General features: G+C 52.6%; 1 protein-coding gene across 8 annotated transcripts in view; it reads left to right on the top strand.

The window, feature by feature from the left end:
* The window catches only part of ERMARD (ER membrane associated RNA degradation), a 33,440-nt gene extending 18,975 nt beyond the window's left edge, over positions 1 to 14,465 (top strand). For 7 of the 8 annotated variants that reach the window (XM_042253759.2, XM_042253761.2, XM_042253760.2 and 4 more), the window contains 6 exons: positions 8,336 to 8,419; positions 9,067 to 9,143; positions 9,537 to 9,662; positions 9,880 to 10,098; positions 12,846 to 12,959; positions 14,278 to 14,465. In XM_042253759.2, the coding sequence (XP_042109693.1) occupies positions 8,336 to 8,419; positions 9,067 to 9,143; positions 9,537 to 9,662; positions 9,880 to 10,098; positions 12,846 to 12,959; positions 14,278 to 14,461 (804 nt within the window). In that variant the 3' untranslated portion in view covers positions 14,462 to 14,465. The other variant, XM_060419352.1, reaches the window with a different exon arrangement.
* The last annotated feature ends 7,104 nt before the right edge of the window (positions 14,466 to 21,569 follow it).

Raw genomic sequence — 21,569 nt, forward strand, 5'->3', positions numbered from 1 at the left:
ATGTAATCAGTTATATTTTAATTATCTTTTGTTTGAGTTACGGTGTGCCTCCATCTGACATTACTTGTGGACATGTCTTCTCTATAACAAATAAATTAATATTACTTGATCTCGCCTAAAATAATTCATCCTTTTTTTTGTTTTACTCTAAATCTGTGTTTATTTAGCTAACAAGTTTTAATGGAGTCTAGCTGATTCACAGCGCGACAGTTTCAGGCGCAGAGCAAAGTGAACGAGTCACACACAGATATGCATCCGCTGTCTGAGCCTCCGTTCCCATACAGGCCGCTGCAGGCCACTGCACAGGGCCCCCGTGCTGTGCAGTGGGTCCTTGAGAGTCACCTGTTGTGTGCACAGCAGTGTGTGGGAGCCAGTCCAGTCCCCAGGCCCCCAGCCCCCCTTATCCCCCGAGAGCCGGGAGATGGCCGTCTACCGCTGTGGCACTGTGTCTGTGTTGCAGAGGCGCCGTTTGTGTGGCTTTTTGTTTTCCACACGCGAGCGGTGTCATATGGCGCTTGCTCCTCTCAGTATGACAGTCTCTCTGTCTGCATCGCTGTTCCCGTCTCTCTGTCTGCATCGCTGCTCCCTGTCTTTAGGCTTTTCCTCGTCTCTCTGTCTGCATCGCTGCTCCCGTCTGTCTGCATCGCTGTTCCCGTCTCTGTGTCTGCATCGCTGCTCCCTATCTTTAGGTTTTTCCTCGTCTCTCTGTATTGCTGTTCCCGTCTCTCTGTCTGCATCGCTGTTCCCGTCTCTCTGTCTGCATCGCTGCTCCCTATCTTTAGGTTTTTCCCGTCTCTCTGTCTGCATTGCTGTTCCCGTCTCTCTGTCTGCATCGCTGTTCCCGTCTCTCTGTCTGCATCGCTGCTCCCTATCTTTAGGTTTTTCCCGTCTCTCTGTCTGTATTGCTGTTCCCCCTTCTCTCTGTCTGCATCGCTGTTCCCGTCTCTCTGTCTGCATTGCTGCTCCCTATCTTTAGGTTTTTCCCGTCTCTCTGTCTGCATCGCTGTTCCCGTCTCTCTGTCTGCATCGCTGTTCCCGTCTCTGTGTCTGCATCGCTGCTCCCTATCTTTAGGTTTTTCCTCGTCTCTCTGTATTGCTGTTCCCGTCTCTCTGTCTGCATCGCTGTTCCCGTCTCTCTGTCTGCATCACTGTTCCTGTCTCTCTGTCTGCATCGCTGCTCCCTATCTTTAGGCTTTTCCTCGTCTCTCTGTCTGCATCGCTGTTCCCCCTTCTCTCTGTCTGCATCGCTGCTCCCGTCTCTCTGTCTGCATCGCTGTTCCTGTCTTTCTGTCTGCATCGCTGCTCCCTATCTTTAGGCTTTTCCGCTCTGGCTTATGCATCTGGAGTTCTTCTTAAAAGACCCTTTGTTTTCCGAAATTATAGAAGTATTCATATCTTTCCATTATAGTTCTGTAGCTGTTTTTTCATTTACATCTTTTGATCCAGCAGGAATTTATTTCACCTGGGAATCTAGCTTTTTTTTCTCTAACAAATTGCTTGCACGTTGGCCAACCCCGCTTAGAGAATAAGCATCTCTATGCGGGGTGCCCTGGACTCCAGACCTGCACTCCCCTTTCCCGTCTACTGGGTCTCACCACAGATGCGTTGGTGTTGACACTAACACTAGCGTGGAGTCTGACACTGTGGTCCTGCTTCTCTTCTCCTTCAGAATGTGCTGCCTCTCCTCTCGTTGCTAGTGTCCCAGTGAACCTGTGCAGTTAAACAGGAAGCCCACGGGGATGCGCTGATGGATTAATGTGGGGATAACTGATACTTTCGCAAGACTGAACACTGTTGCCCACCGCAGGCGCTGCTCAGGCCCCGAGGCCAGTCCCCCGCTGCACTCTCCAGCTTCCCTGCTCTCCCTCAAGACAGCCCCAGAGCCGCGGCCCCTCCCCTGCCGCCCTGCACGAGCCCCCACGCGTCCCCAGGGCTCAGAGGCCCTCCCGCGGCTCCTGTCGCGGGGAAGGCGCGTGTGCTCTGGTGGCCACGGGCTCATCCCTCCAGGTGTGAGTCCTGGCAACCCTGCCAGGTCCCAGCCGCCCCATGAGCCTGGTGGCCTCTGATCTGTGGGGTCAGAGTGAGTGGAAGTTCGCTGCATTTCTTCTCCAAGTAACAGCCATTCGAGTTGTTCTGTGCTGCTGAGAGGTCTAGGTAGTTACTGCTTATGCATAGGGAAGCTTTTGACATCCATGCATTAAATTTCTCAGCCATCAACTCACTGACTTTGCTGTTCTGCAGTGGCAAGCCATGTCCGACTCTGCAGCCTCAGGGCCTGCAGCATGCCAGGCTTCCCTGTTCTTCACTCCTCTTGGAATTTGCTCAGACTCGTGTCCATTGATTCGGTGATACCTTCTGATCAGCTCATCCTCAATCACTCCCTTCTTCTCCTGCCCTCAGTCTTGCCCAGCATAGGCCCTTTACCAGTGAGCCGGCTCTTTGCATGAGGTGGCCAAAGGATTGGAGCTTCAGCTTCAGCATCAGTCCTTCCAATGAATATTCAGGACTGATTTCCTTTAGGGTTGATTGGTTTGATATCCTTGCTGTTCAAGGGACTCTCAAGAGTCTTCCCCCGCAGTCTGAAAGCATCAGTTCTTTGGCATCAGCCTTCTTTATGGTCAAGTTCTCACATCTGTACATGATCACTAGAAAAACTATAGCTTTGACTAGATGGACATTTGTCAGCAAAGTGATGCGTGTGCTTTTTAATATGCTGTCTAGGTTGATCATAGTTTTTCTTCTGAGAAGCAAGCGTCTCTCAATTTCATGGCTATAGTCACCATTTGCAGTGATTTTGGAGCCCACGAAAAGAAAGTCTCACTCTTTGCACTGTTTCCCCATCTATTTGCCATGACGTGATGGGACCAGATGCCATAATCTTAGTTTTTCAAATGCTGAGTTTTAAGCCAGCTTTTTCACTGTCCTCTTTCACTTTCATCAAGAGGCTCTTTAGTTCCTCTTCACTTTGTTTCATTAGAGTGGTGTCATCTGCATATCTGAGGTTGCTGCTATTTCTCCCGGAATCTTGATTCCATCTTGTGCTTCATCCAGCCCGGCATTTCATATGATGTACTCTGCATAGAAATTAAATAAGCAAGGTGACAGTATGCAGCCTTGACGTCCTCCTTTCCTGATTTTGAACCAGTCTATTGTCCTGTGTCTGGTTCTAACTGTTGCTTCTTGACCTGCATACAGGTTTCTCAGGAGGCAGGTCAGGTGGTCTGGTATTCCCATCTCTTGAAGAATTTTCCACAGTTTGTTGTGATCCACACAGTCAAAGGCTTTAGTGTAGTCAATGAAGCAGAAGTAGATGTTTTTCTGGAACTCTCTTGCTTTTTCTATGATCCAAAGGATGTTGGCAATTTGATCTCTGGTTCCTCTGCCTTTTCTAAATTCAGCTTGAACATCTGGAAGTTCTCAGTTCACGTGGTATTCAAGAGTAGCTTGAATGACTTTGGGCGTTACCTTGCTGGCATGTGAAAATGAGTGCCGTTGTGCAGTAATCTGAACTTTCTTTGGCACTGCCTTTCGGGATTAGAATGAAGACTGACCTTTTTCAGTCCTGTGGCCGCTGCTGAGTTTTCCAACTTTGCTGGCATATTGAGTGCAGCATTTTAACAGCATCATCTTTCAGGGTTTGAAACAGCTCAGCCAGGATTCCACCACCTCCACTAGCTTTGTTTGCAGTGATGCTTCCTGAGGCCCTCTTGACTTCACACTCCAGAATGCCTGGCTCTGGGTTAGGGGTCACACCATCGTGGTTATCTGGGTCATTTAGATCTTTTTGTATAGTTCTTCTGTGTATTCTTGCCACCTCTTCTTAATCTCTTCTGCTTCCATACCATTTCTGTCCTTTTGTGGCCATCTTTGCATGAAATGTTCCCTTGGTATCTCTAATTTTCTTGAAGAGATCTCTAGTCTTTCCCATTCTATTGTTTTCCTCTGTTTCTTTGCATTGTTCACTGAAGGCTTTCTTATCTCTCTTCGCTGTTCTTTGGAACGCTGCATTCAGATGGATATATATTACCTTTTCTCCTTTGCCTTTCACCTCTCCTCTTTGCTCAGCTATTTGTAAAGCCTCCTCAGCAACCAGTCTGCCTTATTCCGTTCCTTTTCTTGGGGATGGTTTGGTCACTGCCTCTGTGCGGTGCTATGAACTTCCACCCATAGTTGGTCAGGCACTCTGTCTGCCAGATCTAATCCCTTGAATCTGTTTGTCACCTCCACTGTATAATTATAAGGGATTTGATTAGGTCAGTTGCAAATGGCCTAGTTGCTTTTCCTACTTTCTTCAATATAAGTCTGAATTTGGCAATAAGGAGATTATGATCTGAGTTACAGTCAGCTCCAGGTCTTGTTTTTGCTAACTGTATAGAGCTTCTCTATCTTTGGCTGCAAGGATATAATCAATCTTATTTCAGTATTGACCGTCTGGTGATGTCCATGTGTAGAGTCTTCTCTTGTGTTGTTGGAAGAGGGTATTTGCTATGACCAGTGTGTTCTCTTGGCAAAACTCTGTTAGCCTTTGCCCTGCTTCATTCTGTACTCCAAGACCAAACTTGCCTGTTACTCTCTTGATTTCTTACTTTTGCATTCCAGTCCCCTAGGATGAAAAGGACATCTTTTTTTGGTGTTAGTTCTAGAAGGTTTTCTAGATCTTCATAGAACCGTTCAACTTCAGCTTCTTCAGCACTAGTGACTGGGGCATAGATTTGGATTACTGTGATGTTGAATGGTTTGCTTTGGAATCAAATTGAGATCATTCTGTTGTTTTTGAGATTGCACCCAAGTACTGCATTTCAGACTCCGTTGTTGATTCTGAGGACTACTCCATTTCTTCTAAGGGATCTAGCCCACAGTAGTAGGTACAGTTGTCATCTGAATTAAATTCACCCATTCCTGTCCATTTCAGTTCACCAGTTGCTAAAATGTCGACGTCCACTCTGGCCATCTCCAGTTTGACCACTTCCAGTTCGCCTTGATTCATGGGCCTGACGTTCCAGGTTCCTGTGCAGTGTTGTTCTCTACAGCCTTGGGCTTTCCTCTCGCCACCAGACGCATCCACAGCTGGGCATCTGTTCTGCTTTGGCCTAGTCTCTTCATTCTTTCTGGAGCTGTTTATCTGCTCCTCCTCAGTAGCAAATTGGACGCCTACTGCCCTGTGGGTTCGTCTTCCAGTGTCGTGGCTTTCCCCTTCATCCTGTTCGTGGGGTTCTCAAGGCAAGGCTGCTGGAGTCGTTTGCCATTCCCTTCCTCGGCTGACCACATTCTGTAATAGCCCACAGACTCAGGTTTGCCAGTTATACAGGTGTGTCAGCTGTAAATAATGTAATTTTTTTACTCTTTTAAAAATACTTATATGTCTGGCAGTTGAGTGTTTATAGTATGTAATCCTCTTCTAGTTATATTCCTTTTATTTATTTTTTAAAAATTTATTTATTTTAATTGGAGGCTAATTACAATATTGTATTGGTTTTGCCATACATCGACATGAATCCGCCACGGTGTACACATGTTCCCAATCCTGAACCCCCCTCTCACCTCCCTCCCCATACCATCCCTCTGGGTCATCCCAGTGCACCAGCCCCAAGCATCCTGTATCCTGCATCAAACCTAGACTGGCAATTCGTCTCTTATATGATATTATACATGTTTCAGTGCCATTCTCCCAAATCATCCCACCCTCTCCCTGTCCCACAAAGTCCAAAAGACTGTTCTATACATCTGTGTCTCTTTTGCTGTCTCGCATACAGGGTTATCGTTACCATCTTTCTAAATTCCATATATATGTGTTAGTATACTGTATTGGTGTTTTTCTTTCTGGCTTACTTCACTCTGTATAATCGGCTCCAGTTTCATCCACCTCATTAGAACTGATTCAAATGTATAATGGCTGAGTAATACTCCACTGTGTATATGTACCACAGCTTTCTTATCCATTCATCTGCTGATGGACATCTAGGTTGCTTCCATGTCCTGGCTATTATAAACAGTGCTGCAATGAACATTGGGGTACACGTGTCTTTTTCAATTCTGGTTTCCTCGGTGTGTATGCCCAGCAGTGGGATTGCTGGGTCATAAGGCAGTTCTATTTCCAGTGTTTTAAGGAATCTCCACACTGTTCTCCATAGTGGCTATGCTAGTTTGCATTCCCACCAACAGTATAAGAGGGTTCCCTTTTCTCCACACCCTCTCCAGCATTTATTGCTTGTAGACCTTTGGATCACAGCCATTCTGACTGGTGAGAAATGGTACCTCATTGTGCATTTCTCTGATAATGAGTCATGTTGAGCATCTTTTCATGTGTTTGTTAGCCATCCGTATGTCTTCTTTGGAGAAATGTCTATTTAGTTCTTTGGCCCATTTTTTGATTGGGTCGTTTATTTTTCTGGAATTGAGCTGCAGGAGTTGCTTGTATATTTTTGAGATTAGTTGTTTGTCAGTTGCTTCATTTGCTATTATTTTCTCCCATTCAGAAGGCCGTCTTTTCACCTTGCTTATAGTTTACTTTGTTGTGCAGAAGCTCTTAATTTTAATTAGATCCCATTTGTTTATTTTTGCTTTTATTTCCAGTATTCTGGGAGGTGGATCATAGAGGATCCTGCTGTGATTTATGTCGGAGAGTGTTTTGCCTATGTTCTCCTCTAGGAGTTTTATAGTTTCTGGTCTTACTTTTAGATCTTTAATCCATTTTGAGTTTATTTTTGTGTGTGGTGTTAGAAAGTGTTCTAGTTTCATTCTTTTACAAGTGGTTGACCAGTTTTCCCAGCACCACTTGTTAAAGAGATGGTCTTTACTCCATTGTATATTCTTGCCTCCTTTGTCAAAGATAAGGTGTCCATATGTGTGTGGATATATCTCTGGGCTTTCTATTTTGTTCCATTGATCTATATGTCTGTCTTTGTGCCAGTACCATACTGTCTTGATGACTGTGGCTTTGTAGTAGAGCCTGAAGTCAGGCAGGTTGATTCCTCCAGTTCCATTCTTCTTTCTCAAGATTGCTTTGGCTATTCGAGGTTTTTGTATTTCCATACAAATCTTGAAATTATTTGTTCTAGCTCTGTGAAAAATACCGCTGGTAGCTTGATAGGGATTTCATTGAATCTATAGATTGCTTTGGGTAGTATACTCATTTTCACTGTACTGATTCTTCCAATCCATGAACATGGTATATTTCTCCATCTATTAGTGTCCTCTTTGATTTCTTTCACCAGTGTTTTATAGTTTTCTATATATAGGTCTTTAAAACTACAGGCCAATATCACTGATGAACATAGATGCAAAAATCCTTAACAAAATTCTAGCAATCAGAATCCAACAACACATTTGAAAGATCCTACACCACGACCAAGTGGGCTTCATCCCAGGGATGCAAGGATTCTTCAATATCCACAAATCAATCAATGTAATACACCACATTAACAAATTGAAAAATAAAAGCCATATGATTATCTCAATAGATGCAGAGAAGGCCTTTGACAAAATGCAACATCCATTTATGATAAAAACTCTCCAGAAAGCAGGAAGAGAAGGAACATACCTCAATATAATAAAAGCTATATATAACAAACCCACAGCAAACATTATCCTCAATGGTGAAAAATTGAAAGCATTTCCCCTAAAGTCAGGAACAAGACAAGGGTGCCCCTTTCACCACTACTATTCAACATAGTTCTGGAAGTTTTGGCCACAGCAGTCAGAGCAGAAAAAGAAATAAAAGGAATCCAAATTGGAAAGAAGTAAAACTCTCACTGTTTGCAGATGACATGATCCCTCTACATAGAAAACCCTAAAGACTCCACCAGAAAATTACTAGAGCTAATCAATGAATATAGTAAAGTTGCAGGATATAAAATCAACACACAGAAATCCCTTGCATTCCTATACACTAATAATGAGAAAGTAGAAAAAGAAATTAAGGAAACAATTCCATTCACCATTGCAACGAAAAGAATAAAATACTTAGAAATATATCTACCTATATTAATTTTTAATGTTTAAATTCTTGTGTCCTAGTTTTTCAGGGGAATCTCTTAAATTTTCCAATTGTTTGGACACTTTTTCTCATTTGTTTCTGGTTTCGTTGCATTGTGGACAGAGTGGCATTTGTAATTGATCACTATTAATCAGCCTTATTTAAGATAATTTTGTTGGTTATGGCTTGACTACTGTGTCAAAGCCATTTTAATGAAGAGTTTTCCTTCTTTTAGCTGAGAAAATTATGTGTAGGGAGTTAACAAGAAGTCAGGACTCTTATGTGACCTCAGATGCAATAGCAGAGAAGCAGAAGCCTGACCAAAGTTGTAGTAACAATGGTCTGTTTTCTCTAAACCAGGAAAAGGCAGCGGTGAGGTCACTGATTAACCTTGCAGCAACCTACGTTTCTCGCTGCCACCCAGCTTCTCAGCTTAAAAAACAGGTATGTGGGGAGGGGTGTGCAGGTCCACAGCTGTAGAGATTTGAAGGGTGCAGGCCGCCTCCTCCAGCCTGGCTTCGGGTCCCCAGACCTGGCCCTGTGGCTTGTGTGCCTCCCAGATGCGTGGCCTTTTTGGGGTCCAGCGGTCGAGGTGATGGTGGGTTTGCGTCCTCAGTGTTTTAGGTACTTTGTGGGTGACTGCGTGCCGTTAACCCAGGACCTGTCACAGGTGCTGCTTGGCAGTGGTGAGGGATGTCAGCTTCGTCTGACCAGCTTTTGTTAACCTGTAGATTAAACAAGCAATAAGATTGTGAGCATCTCTACCCGGATATTGTGATTGGAGAGTGGCTCAGAAACTTTATTTTACATATGGCAGGCAGTACCAGGGAGCCAGGTGGGGTCATGTCCAAGAATATAATCGTCAGGATAGCTGCTAATGGAAATTCTGAAAGGAAGCCGTAGAATCAGTGCAGGAGGGGTTGGAGAGATTTGCAGAGGTGTCCCCAGGAGCGTCGGGCGGGAGGGGCAGTCGACACTTCCTAAGGGTCTCGTTTTCACCTGCCTTCTTTACCTGCGTTGACCGAATAACAGATGCCCACCAAGTTTCCAAATGCAGCCTCTGTAATAGTTTTACAAATATGTCGTGTTAGGTGCTGAGCTGTGAGGGGAGCATCGGAGCTTGGCCTCTGTTGCCTTTGCCCGAAGAAGCAGAAAGGGAGCCTGTGCGGTGAGTCCTCACAGAAGCCTCGCAAGTCTCTGACCTCAGCTCCAAACAGTGTCTTCTCTGGCAAGACTGTCAGGAGACAGGTCCCAAGGAGGAGTTACTAGGGTTAGGTGCTAGAGGGCCGAGACTGGGGGTCTCAGGGCCCAGTCGTGGGGGAAGCGTTTGCAGAGACCTAGGGCTCCAGCATGAAGGCAGGCCTCCTTGGGAGGTGGGTGGCGCCTCTGTCGTTCACCTTTACCTGGGCCTCCTACGTGGCTTTTTCATTTTATTTTGGGGAAAACAAGTTGCAGATGAAATGCTTTGCCCAGTGAGCCACTGAGATAAACATCAGTTTGCACTGGCCCTAGTTGGGCAACTGCTCCTTGTCACAGGCCCTTAAATGTTTCCTGTCTTCAGACCAGAAGGTGATTCTGAGACAGATGCCTGCAGCTCTTTAATCACAGAGATCGTGGCCGAGCTGTGTTGCCGTGCGCCTGAGACACACCGCGCTGCCCACCTCTCAGGGCCCCTTCCTCCTGAGCAGTGAGTCTGGGGCGCCCTGGGTGCTTGGGCCTGGGGGAGGTGTGTTGGGTTGCAGACTTCGCGGAGGAGCTGTTAGATAAGCCCTGATGGTGCGTTTGGCGACAGACGTGCTCACACGGGATCTGCCGAGTCTGACGCCTGTGACGCGGCCGCGGCAGGTATGCAGGCCGCCGGCCCGGGGCGGACAGGCCCTCAGGACCCGCTCTCCGCCCCGCAGGTGGCCGCGGCTGCTCCATGCGCTCTGCAGCACCCCCGTGCGGACCCTCTTCTGCCCCCGAGCTGTCCTGGAGGTGCTGGCGGTGCTCCGGAGGGTCACCGCCCACTGCCGCCTCGTTGGTGTCCAGGTAGCTGCGTGCGTGGAGCTGAGGCGCCGGCAGTGGGAGGACCGAAGCCTGCGCTCGCGGCAGAGGCGGAATTACCTGCGTCTGGCGCGCAGGTGCGTGCTGCGCACTCTGCTGGGCGGAGCTACGGTGGGCGGAGCTACGGTGGGCGGGGCCACGGCGGGCGGAGCTACGGTGGGCGGGGCCACGGTGGGCGGGGCCACGGCGGGCGGGGCCACGGCGGGCGGCTCTCAGCTGGTGGGCTTCTGCTCCCACTTCAGTTCAGTTCAGTCAGTTCAGTCGCTCAGCCGTGTCCGACTCTGCGACCCCATGAATCGCAGCACGCCAGGCCTCCCTGTCTATCACCAACTCCCGGAGTTCACTCAGACTCGCGTCCATCGAGTCCGAGATGCCATCCAGCCATCTCATCCTCGGTCGTCCCCTTCTCCTCCTGCCCCCAATCTCTCCCAGCATCAGAGTGTTTTCCAATGAGTCACCTCTTCGCATGAGGTGGCCAAAGTACTGGAGATTCAGCTTTAGCATCATTCCTTCCAAAGAAATCCCAGGGTTATCTGCTTCAGAATGGACTGGTTGGATCTCCTTGCAGTCCAAGGGACTCTGAGGAGTCTTCTCCAGCACCACAGTTCAAAAGCATCAATTCTTCGGCGCTCAGCCTTCTTCACAGTCCAACTCTCACATCCATACATGACCACTGGAAAAAACATAGCCTTGACTAGACGGACCTTAGTCGGCAAAGTAATGTCTCTGCTTTCGAGTATGCTATCTAGGTTGGTCATAACTTTTCTTCCAAGGAGTAAGCGTCTTTTAATTTCATGGCTGCAATCACCATCTGCAGTGATTTTGGAGCCCCCAAAATAAAGCCTGACACTGTTTCCACTGTTTCCCCATCTATATGCCATGAAGTGATGGGACCAGTTGCCATGATCTCAGTTTTCTGAATGTTGAGCTTTAAGTCAACTTTTTCACTCTCCTCTTTCACTTTCATCAAGAGGCTTTTTAGTTCCTCTTCACTTTCTGCCATAAGGGTGGGGTCATCTGCATATCTGAGGTTATTGGTATTTCTCCTGGAAATCTTGATTCCAGCTTGTGCTTCTTCCAGCCCAGCATTTCTCATGATGTACTCTGCATATAAGTTAAAGAAGCAGGGTGACAATATACAGCCTTGACGTACTCCTTTTCCTATTTGGAACCAGTCTGTTGTTCCATGTCCAGTTCTAACTGTTGCTTCCTGACCTGCACACAGATTTCTCAAGAGGCAGGTCAGGTGGTCTGTATTCCCATCTCTTTCAGAATTTTCCACAGTTTATTGTGATCCACACAGTCAAAGGCTTTGGCATAGTCAATAAAGCAGAAATGGATGTTTTTCTGTAACTCTCTTGCTTTTTCCATGATCCAGCAGATGTTGGCGATTTGATCTCTGGTTCCTCTGCCTTTTCTAAAACCAGCTTGAACATCTGGAAGTTCACGGTTTACGTATTGCTGAAGCCTGACTTGGAAAATTTTGAGTATTACTTTCTAGCATGTGAGATGAGTGCAATTGTGCGGTAGTTTGAGGATTCTTTGGCATTGCCTTTCTTTGGGATTGGAATGAAAACTGACATTTTCCAGTCCTGCGGCCACTGCTGAGTTTTCCAAATTTGCTGGCATATTGAGTGCAGCACTTTCACAGCATCATCTTTCAGGATTTGAAACAGCTCCACTGGAATTCCATCACCTCCACTAGCTTTGTTCATAGTGATGCTTTCTAAGGCCCACTTGACTTCACATTCCAGGAAGTCTGGCTCTAGGTGAGTGATCACACCATCGTGATTATCTGGGTCGTGAAGATCTTTTTTGTACAGTTCTTCTGTGTATTCTTGGCACCTCTTCTTAATATCTTCTGCTTCTGTTAGGTCCATACCATTTCTGTCCTTTACTGAGCCCATCTTTGCATGAAATGTTCCCTTGGTATTTCTAATTTTCTTGAAGAGATCTCTAGTCTTTTCCATTCTGTTCTTTTCCTCTATTTCTTTGCATTGATCGCTGAAGAAGTCTTTCTTATCTCTTCTTGCTATTCTTTGGAACTCTGCATTCAGACGCTTATATCTTTCCTTTTCTCCTTTGCTTTTCTCCTCTCTTCTTTTCACAGCTATTTGTAAGCCCTCTCCAGACAGCCATTTTGCTTTTTTGCATTTCTTTTCCATGGGGATGGTCTTGATCCCTGTCTCCTATACAATGTCACGAACCTCGTTCCATAGTTCATCAGGCACTCTATCTATCAGATCTAGGCCCTTAAATCTGTTTCTCACTTCCAGTGTATAATCATAAGGGATTTGATTTAGGTCATACCTGAATGGTCTAGCGGTTTTCCCTACTTTCTTCAATTTGAGTCTGAATTTGGTAATAAGGAGTTCATGATCTGAGCCACAGTCAGCTCCTGGTCTTGTTTTTGTTGACTGTATAGAGCTTCTCCATCTTTGGCTGCAAAGAATATAATCAATCTGATTTCGGTGTTGACCATCTGGTGATGTCCATGTGTAGAGTCTTCTCTTGTGTTGTTGGAAGAGGGTGTTTGCTATGACCAGTGCATTTTCTTGGCAAAACTGGTAGTCTTTGCCCTGCTCCCACTTCAGAGAATGCTTATTTTTGAGAAAAAATGCAATAAGTGTCACTGTAAATACCACCTGTAACTTTAGAATATGGGTTCTACAGACCCAGCAAATTTTTGGATTTTAAAGGTAACACAGATTTGCCAGCAGTGTCGGCACTGTGTATCTGGAATGCACTGTGTCCTCACGGAGGCACATTATAAAGGTGATAAATACTTACACTTACTAAATTTTAACTGATTTTATGTTTTTAGTATAAAGCTTCTGTCTCCGATGCTTTACCTGATTTTATTGCTGATTGCACTGGAATTGATCAACATTCACATGGTTCTTGGGAAGAATGCTTCAGAATACCAGCAGTACCTGAGGTCAGTGTGTAACACTTCAGAACACCAGCGGTATCTGGGTCAGTGTGCACACTTCAGAACACCAGCAGTATCTGGGTCAGTGTGTAACAGTTCAGAACACCAGCAGTATCTGAGGTCAGTGTGTAACAGTTCAGAACACCAGTGGTATCTGAGGTCAGTGTGTAACAGTTCAGAACACCAGCGGTACCTGAGGTCAGTGTGCACACTTCAGAACACCAGCGGTACCTGAGGTCAGTGTGTAACAGTTCAGAACACCAGCAGTATCTGGGTCAGTGTGCACACTGCAGGGGATGAAGCTGTGTGTCAGTGATTTTGATCCGTGTTCCCTCCTTCCTGGCCCTGAACCGCTCTTCTCTGTGGGTGTCAGTGCAAGTCGGTGAGCCTTTAGAGCGGACACGGTTCAGAAAGCTGAGTGAACTGCGTGTGGATGATTTTGGAATCCCTCCCTCAGGGCCACGGGAACTCTGTCCAGACAGCGATACTGGGAGGAGGCTGGTGAAGCTGCACCGCCCTCAGCTGCGTGGACGCCCGGAGCCTGGTCAGGCGCCAGTCCGCAGACTGTCTGCTGCAGGGCCTTGTAGGCACTGTAGGGCAGTGCCCCCCGCCCACTGGATGCCAGCAGCCCCCAGCTGTGACAGCCACAAAGGGCTCAGATGCCCCCAGTGTCCTTTGGGGGCACAGTCACCTCAACTGAAAGCCACAGTCTAGACAGGGAGCTGTGGATGCTCACTGTATTCTTCTAACGCCTCCCTAAGTGGGAAAATTGCCGAAGTTCATAGCTGCAGGGAATTCTCGGCTACTTGGGGCCTTCAAGGAGAACCTGGGGAGAGTGGACGTGGTCCTTCTGCCCGCCAGTCAGAGGGCGCTCCCTGCGGGCTCCCTGGTGCGCCGTCTCCCAGCAGAAGCCTTTCGGCAGCGACGGCTGCTCCCAGCAGCGCGCGTCTGCTGTGGAGGGGGTGAGGCTCGTGGGGTGGAAACAGGAGGCGCAGCCCCCGAAGGTCCAGTGTGTTGAGGGTCTGCTGTGTGAGTGTGGTCCAGGCGGCCCCTAAGGTCCCGTGAGCAGGGCGTCCTGCGTGGGCCTGGGAGCGGGCGCGCTGTGTGGCCCGTGGACATCACCCTGCACACTGACGCTGGCGTCCTCGCCTTCATCCAGCTAGTGTTCTCGCATTTCCATGTTGTACGTATTTCCTTTTCTTGAGTCTTCAGGTGAAAATTAGCTAGAGTACTTCAGTTGTGATTCCAAAATGAGGTGGATACGTGTAAATCCTTGTTGGATTTTACAGTGGGATAGATAAATTACTTTCCTTGCTCGAAACAGGTTCTTGAAGTGTGTCTTGCAGTACGCAGAGAACGTGGCAGCCTGCACCAGGCAAGACAGAAACAAGTGGGACGATGCTGTCCGCCTCACACACGCAGCCTTGCTGAAGATTTGGACTTTTATTGAGAAGAAGCAGATGTTAATGCATTTAGCCGAGAAATCCACGAGTAAAGTCGTCCGATAAGTCAGGATGCCTCAGGCTCTATCAGAAACCCGACTGACCGCGTGGACTTCATAGCTTGTGAATTGAAGACCCACGGGCAGGGTGTGTTTCCGAGGGCAGGTGGTTTCGGGACTCTGCTCCAGCGGGCCCCAGGCTTCCTGCCCTGCAGTTCTCCGGTCGCTTTCCAGCTGCTGGTGTGAGCTGCAGGTGGATCCCTGGGAAGCAGTGGCCGCAGCAGTTTGGGGCCTCGTCTCCCAAGCTGCGTCCTGTGCAGAGGGGAGTCTTCTCAGTCAGCCGTCACCGAGGCGTGGGTGGCTGCATCTTACTGGCCATAGTGCTAATCTTGCAGCGACGGCTGTGACCAGGACCCTGCCCTGTGCCCACGGGTCAGGCTGGGTGGACGTCCACCCCTGGACCAGCCACCCTGTCCTTGGAGCAGAGGGTGAAGTGGATGGGACGTGGAGCTCGCTGCAGAGAGGTGGGGCAGAACAGCTCCTGGAGGGCCCTGGACAGCAAGCCTGCCGGTCAGCGTGTCCCCGGGGGTCCAGTCTGGTTTAGTGCAGGCCCTGGGAGGACAGAGTGAGACGGGCCGCAGACCCCCCAGCTCAGGCTCGCGGGAGGCCCTGCACAGCCACTCCGGGAAGCTCCTCGTCCGCAGCAGCAAGGCCGGAGGGTCTCCAGGAGCCCCTGCAGGGCTGCCCTGAACCCCGAGTCTGTATCCACTCAGCTGTGCCCCTCCCCCACTGGCCGCACAGCCTCCTCCTGGCCCTGCTGGCGGGTCGGCCTCCCAGGAAGGGCGTCCTGCCACGCGCTCTGGCTTCTCTGCCATCAGAGGCCGGCAGGGAGGCCACCGTGCGGCGGGTGGGGCCACGTGACCACAGACTTTCCTGGTCCCGCCGTCGCTTCTCCAGCTCAGCGGCGGCCACCCCCTTGTAACTGAACTTGTGGGTAAAGACGGGGACGCCTCCCGCTTCTGTCTACTGTGATGCAATACCCCTCACGTCATTGCCCCCGCTCAGAGGAGGTCCTGTGGTCGGTCACAGCCTCCAGGCTGGACTCAAAATTATGATTTAGAGGATAACCGCTCATAACCCCGCTGGTGTTGGCGCTGGAATGGGGCTGGCGGGGAGGGAAGAAGCGGCCGAGCTGCACGGTGACCACGGGACCCGAGGGCCGGGCCCCTGGGCTGAGGAGCCCTTCCTCTCTCATCGCCGCCTCCTCCCTCAGCTGCTCACCTCTGGTCACAGGCCCTCGCCTGGCATGTCGACCCAAACCTCACTCCTCAAAGAGCTTTCCCGCTAGAAATCTTGAAACGACGGCTGTGACCAGGATCCTGCCCTGTGCTCATGGGTCAGGCTGGGTGGACGTCCACCCCTGGAGATGGGGTTGCCCACCCCTGGAGATGGGGATGCCCATTGCCTTTTACCCCTGGAGATGGGAATGCTGGGAGCTTTCCCAAGGCCCCCGCCTGGGCTGCAGCTGTCCCCAGGGCCGTGGGGAGCAGCCCCCCCCCCAAGTCACAGCCCTTTGTCCTTTGTGTCCCTGGCAAGGCTGCTGGGCCCTCAGCCCATCTGTGGCAGCGTTTTCTTGAGAACAGAAGCAACCAGGCCAGCGGGAGCCCAGTGCGCCGCCCCCAGCCATGGTTCCAGTGGGGCCGGGGACTGCTCCCCACATCTGCCGCCGTGACTGTGGACCTCTCAGCGGGGACACAGCCGTGGGCACCGCCCTCCCCACCGCATCCTCCGGGGGCTGCTCGGGGTTGATGTTGGTGTGGCTGCCGCCCTCCTCGCTGAGCACCGGTGGCTGATATGACGGGGTGGGGGGGTCCCTGCGTCACCTGATGCCAGGGGCGGGCCCTTACCTCTTCCTCACGCCCCTGCACCCCTCTGACCCCCTTGTGTCGACCCCTAGGCTCGTTCCCCTGGGCCCCTGACTGCTGACCTCCCTGACCCAGTGCGCTCTCCCCATGGGTCTCCCCTCACTGCATGGTCCTTCCTGGCGCTCGGCCCTGAGCGGTCCCTGCCCCTGCTGTCCTGGGGCCACCCTGTGGCTGGGCACTGCCGCTTTGCCCTGCAGGTGGTGTCTGCAGACTCTGCAGAAATCACAGAACTCTTCACGCTTTGGACTTCTCTGATGGTCAGACGGTAAAGCGTCTGTCTACAATGCGGGAGACCCAGGTTTGATTCCTGGGTTGGGACGATCCCTGGAGAAGAAAATGGCAATCCACTCCAGGACTATTGCCTGGAAAATCCCATGGACAGAGGAGCCTGGTAGGCTACAGTCCATGGGGTCACAAAGAGTCGGACACAACTAAGTGACTTCACTTTCTTTCACGCTTTGGGCAGCCATCACGGTAGGTACACAGGTAGGTACACGCGAGGAGAAGTGAGCTTGTCACTGTGACCCCCGCCTTGGAGCGGCCGGAGCCAGCTGCTGCGCGATGGGGGCGTCGGCAGGTGGAGGAGAGGGTACTCAAGGGGGCCGCCTGATGCCCGAAGGCTCAGACGTGCCTGCGACTGGCTCCATCAGGAGGAAACTTGGAGCCCGGGCAGAGGCAGGGTCCTGCTCTGTGCAGGGTCCCCAGGTCCCGGGGGGTGCAGGTCCTGGTCTGTGTGGGGTCTCCAGATCCTGGGGGTGGTGTTCCTGGTCTGTGCGGGGTCCCCAGGTCCTGGGGGGATCCTGGTTTGTGCGGGGTCCCCAGGTCCTTGGGGGGGTTCCTGGTCTGTGCAGGGTCCCTGGGTCCTGGGGGTGGGGGGCGGGTCCTGGTCTGTGTGGGGTCCGAGAGCAGCAGGAAGCTGGCTCTCACAAGGAGAGGAACTGCCGGGCTTTGTCCGGGAGCCTTGGTCTGTGCTATGGGCCTGTGTGTGGCTCCCTTGTCAACACGGATGCGTGTCCACCAGGTCTGGTGGCCCAGACCACAGGGTGAGAGCCGCCTTCACATCCGTCTGCAGGTCTTAGTCTGGGTCTCCTGCAAAACCGGCCACTTGGCACGGGAACCGGTTAGCGGCCACTCGGCAGGCGTCAGCCCTGTAGACGTTGCTCCCAGGACGCCGAGGACCCTGGGCGTCTCCACTGCCTTGGTGGCAGGTGAGGTGCCCGCTTGTCCGTCCCCCAGGAGGGCGTCCAGGCCTGCATGGGGCTGGGTTTACGCTGCAGCCCGTGGCCGTCCACACTCCGTCAGGCCATCTCGGCCGCCGTGTTTGCTGCCCGTGTCGTGCCATCGACGGTGCCGCGTGGACGGGGGGCCGCGTGTTCCAAGCTCTGCTGACCCCTGGAGACTTGGCAGAGCCCTCATGAGGCCGCGGAGACGGAACCGGAGCGCTGCTGTGGGCTCGGCCGCAGGCGTGTGGCAGGGTGCCCACCCGGGGGTGCAGACTGGAGGCCAGGGCTGTGGTGATCTGTCCCGGAGCGGCGTCGCGGTCGGGGTTGCGTCTGATTACGTGGCCCCCGTCCGCGCCTCCCTGCAGCGGCCCCTCTGCTCCGCAGGCCACAGGCTGCGGGCCGAGAGACCCCCGTGGCTCTCAGCGCCACCGGCTTCAGGTCGTGGGCAGAGTTCATTCTGCCCGCTTCTACTCCGCCCTTCCCGCCACGGCCGAGAGCCCGGGGACCCACCGTCCCTCACGGCGGGGCCTGGGTCTGAGCTGGGGCCGGGGCCACAGGAGGGTCGGGGCGCTCTGCTGCCTGTCTGCTCGCAGCCAGCCCCCCAGCCCTTCCGTGGATCGAGGGCGGCCTCAGCGGCGCGCCTGCCTGCCTGGCTAAGGGGCGCTGGGGCGAGGTAGCCCAGAGGCCTCTTGGCTGCGTCTCCCTGACTGGCTCTGCCTGCAGCTGTCACAGGACCCGGCGGGCGAGCAGGCCCGGAGAGACGCCCCAGCCTTTGGGCGTCAGCATCGCTCCCCAGAGCAGACCAGCCGCTCCTGTCTCAGGGCTTCCTCGTGGGCTGATGGGGATTCTGATGCCGGTGCGCTTCCTCCATGGGCTGCTTTCTTCCTGATTCAGCTTCTCACACACGGTCCCCTGACTGTTCAAGGAGACTCAACGTTTCTTTTATTAAACCAAGTAATTTCTCCCATTTGAACTGCTCCAGGAGGTCTCATTTCTGTCAACCTAGAAAGTAAAAGTGTCACTCAGTCGTGCCCGGCTGCGACCCCGTGGGCTGTAGCCCGCCAGGCTCCTCTGTCCATGGGATTCTCCCGGCAAGAGTACTGGAGTGGGTGGCCATTTCCTTCTCTGGGGATCTTCCTGACCCAGGAATCAAGCCTGGTCTCCTGCATTGCAGGCAGATTCCCCGGGGGGCCGCCAGGGAAGCCCCGTTACCCTAGGTGTCCGGCCAGATGGCTTCCCTTTAGGGACGTGCTCTGGACCCGGGAGGTGAGCAGCCCGCACGAGAGGCAGAGGGTGCAGTGGGCTCTGCTCTGAATTATAGGCTGTTTTTCTCTTGCTTTTACGCTAATGGTTCCCAGACCCTGGTCCCCTGGACGGCTCAGCACCAGCACCACCCAGGCTGTGTCCACGCACCAAAACCCTCAGATGTCCAGCCCAGCCCCTCAGAGTCCGTCTTCCGACTGTTCCCCCGACATGGTCTCCTGTCCTGCCCACCACCCTCACATGTCCCGCCTGGCCTTCCAGGTGGGCCGAGTTCCCCTCCAGGGGATGCTGTCCGCGTGTCCTGGGATCCCAGCCTGGGCCTCCCGCAGGGAATGGCGTGGGTCCTGGGTGTCGCCGTGCCTGCAGGCCTTTCCCGTGGGTCCTGCGCAGCAGACAGCAGCCACACAACACCCATGACGAGCGCTGTGCTGGATAGGGGGCCGGGCACTGGGCACGTGGCTGCTGCCCACCGGCCCGCCCTTGGGAGGCAGCGTGGCTCCTGCCTGAGGCCGGGCCGGGCACTGTCCATGGAGTCCGCCCCTCGCTGCAGCCTGTGTCCTGCCCACCACCTGCTCCTGCCTCTGCCAGATGCATCCCTGCGTCCCCCGCCCCGCCCCCGGGCGGCAGGCACAGCCAAGGGGGCGAAGAGCGTTGTCCTCAGACGAGGTCCCATGTGGGCTCTGACCCTCGGGCGGGGGGTCGGGGCAGGAGGAGCGGGCCGGCCAGTCTGCAGTCCGCACGCAAGAGTCGCGGTGAAGCTGGGGCTGGCTCTGAGGGGCCGCGCTGTGGCACTGTCACGCTGAGAAGCGGCCAGAGGCTCCTGATGCCTGGGGTCTGCGCCAGGTCCAGGGACTCTACATCCTCTGCCGGCCCAGCACGTCCAGCTGACGGAATTGCTGGGGAAGGGGAAGGAGGTGAAGGTTGGCTAGATCTGGTCCCCCTGCAAGGCAGCAAGCTCTCCGAGCTGTTCAGAGTGAGGCCTGGAGGGAGCAGCTCGTGCTGTGCGGAGGCCCGGCCGCAGCGGTGGAGGCCCCAGGCCCGATGCGGACTCGCCCAGACTAGAGCCTGCTCGCGTCTATCACTCACGGGCTCGGCCCTTCGCCCTTTGTGGAGAGGAGCACCCCTCCCTGTTAGGGTGCCGTGATGAGCACGTGCGGGGCGCGCCAGCCCCTCCTGACCGGGGCGGCCGTCCTTCAGTCCTGCCGGCCCTCGCGAGGCCGGGAGGAAGGACGGTGCAGAGGAGACTGCGAGGCAGTCACGCCCCGCGCGAGCGGAGAGGGCCCCCACCCCACCCCCAGAGTCTCTGCAGGCATTTCTGTGCACACGGAGCACGGGACACAGCTGCCGCCTCCTAAGTCCTCGTCCTCCCGCTGAGCTAAGAATAGCGCTGCCCGGGCCTGGGCGGTGCCCTCGGACGATGTGCCAACAGAGCCGGAGCCGACTGCGAGCAGGCCCTGCCTGTGCCGGCCCTCAGCGTGCGGACGCGGGGTGCAGGGGGTCGGTGGGACACTTTCCCAGGGATTCCGTGGGGAACCTGCTCCTGTGAATAAACACTGGGTTTCTCAGATCAGAGATGCTCTGAGCTCTGCCAACGCGGCTGGTGACTTGCTGGGCCTATTTCGTGGGGTTGTGCTTCCTCTGTCGGGACGCGGGGTGGCGCTCTTTAGCAAAGCCAGGCCGAGGCGACTGCGGGAGGCCGCGAGAGCCTCCCGGAGGGAGGGGCCCGGCCTCTGCTCCCGCGGGACCTGGCCCGTCCTCTCCTCCTGCCTTGCCTGCAGTGGGCAGAGCTCGGCTTCCCGGGAGGGTGAAGAGCGAGACGCCAGCTTGTCGGCAAGTATGGCGGGGCCTGTCCCCGGCCGTGAGTTTCCATCAGCCAGGCACGTTCCAGTGGAGACAGGAGCTCCATCCCTGGGAGGACAGCCCGGCAGGCTGATCCGCGAAGCTGAGAACAGACTGCCCCGGAGAAGCTCTTTGTGTGCAGTCGGGTTGACTTCCTACAGATGACAGCGTTCAAGATTTACTGTGGGAGAGGTCTCCTTGTTCAGTTCAGTTCAGTCACTCAGTCGTGTCCAACTCTTTGCAACCCCATGAATTGCAGCACACCAGGCCTCCCTGTCCATCACCATCTCCCGGAGTTGGCTCAAACTCATGTCCATCGAGTCGGTGATGCCATCCAGCCATCTCATCCTCAGTCATCCCCTTCTCCTCCTGCCCCCAATCCCGCCCAGCATCAGAGTGTTTTCCAGTGAGTCAACTCTTCGCATGAGGTGGCCAAAGTACTGGAGTTTCAGCTTTAGCATCATTCCTTCCAAGGAAATCCCAGGACTGATCTCTCCTTTAGGATGGGCTGGTTGGATCTCGTTGCAGTCCAAGAGACTCACAAGAGTCTTCTCCAACACCACAGGTCAAAAGCATCAACTCTTCGGCACTCAGCTTTCTTCACAGTCCAACTCTCACCTCCATACATGACCACTGGAAAAAACATAGCCTTGACTAAACGGACCTTTGTTGGCAAAGTAATATCTCTGCTTTTCAATATGCTATCTAGGTTGGTCATAACTTTCCTTCCAAGGAGTAAGTGTCTTTTAATTTCATGGCTGAAGTCACATTCTGCAGTGATTTTGGAGCCCCGGAAAATAAAGTCTTTCACTGTTTCCACTGTTTCCCCATCCATTTGCCATGAAGTGATGGGACCAGATGCCATGATCTTCATTTTCTGAATGTTGAGTCAATTTTTTCACTCTCTTCTTTCAATTTCACTTTC

Source organism: Ovis aries, chromosome 8 (assembly GCF_016772045.2).
Source record: "Ovis aries strain OAR_USU_Benz2616 breed Rambouillet chromosome 8, ARS-UI_Ramb_v3.0, whole genome shotgun sequence".
NCBI classification, from domain to species: Eukaryota; Metazoa; Chordata; class Mammalia; order Artiodactyla; family Bovidae; genus Ovis; species Ovis aries.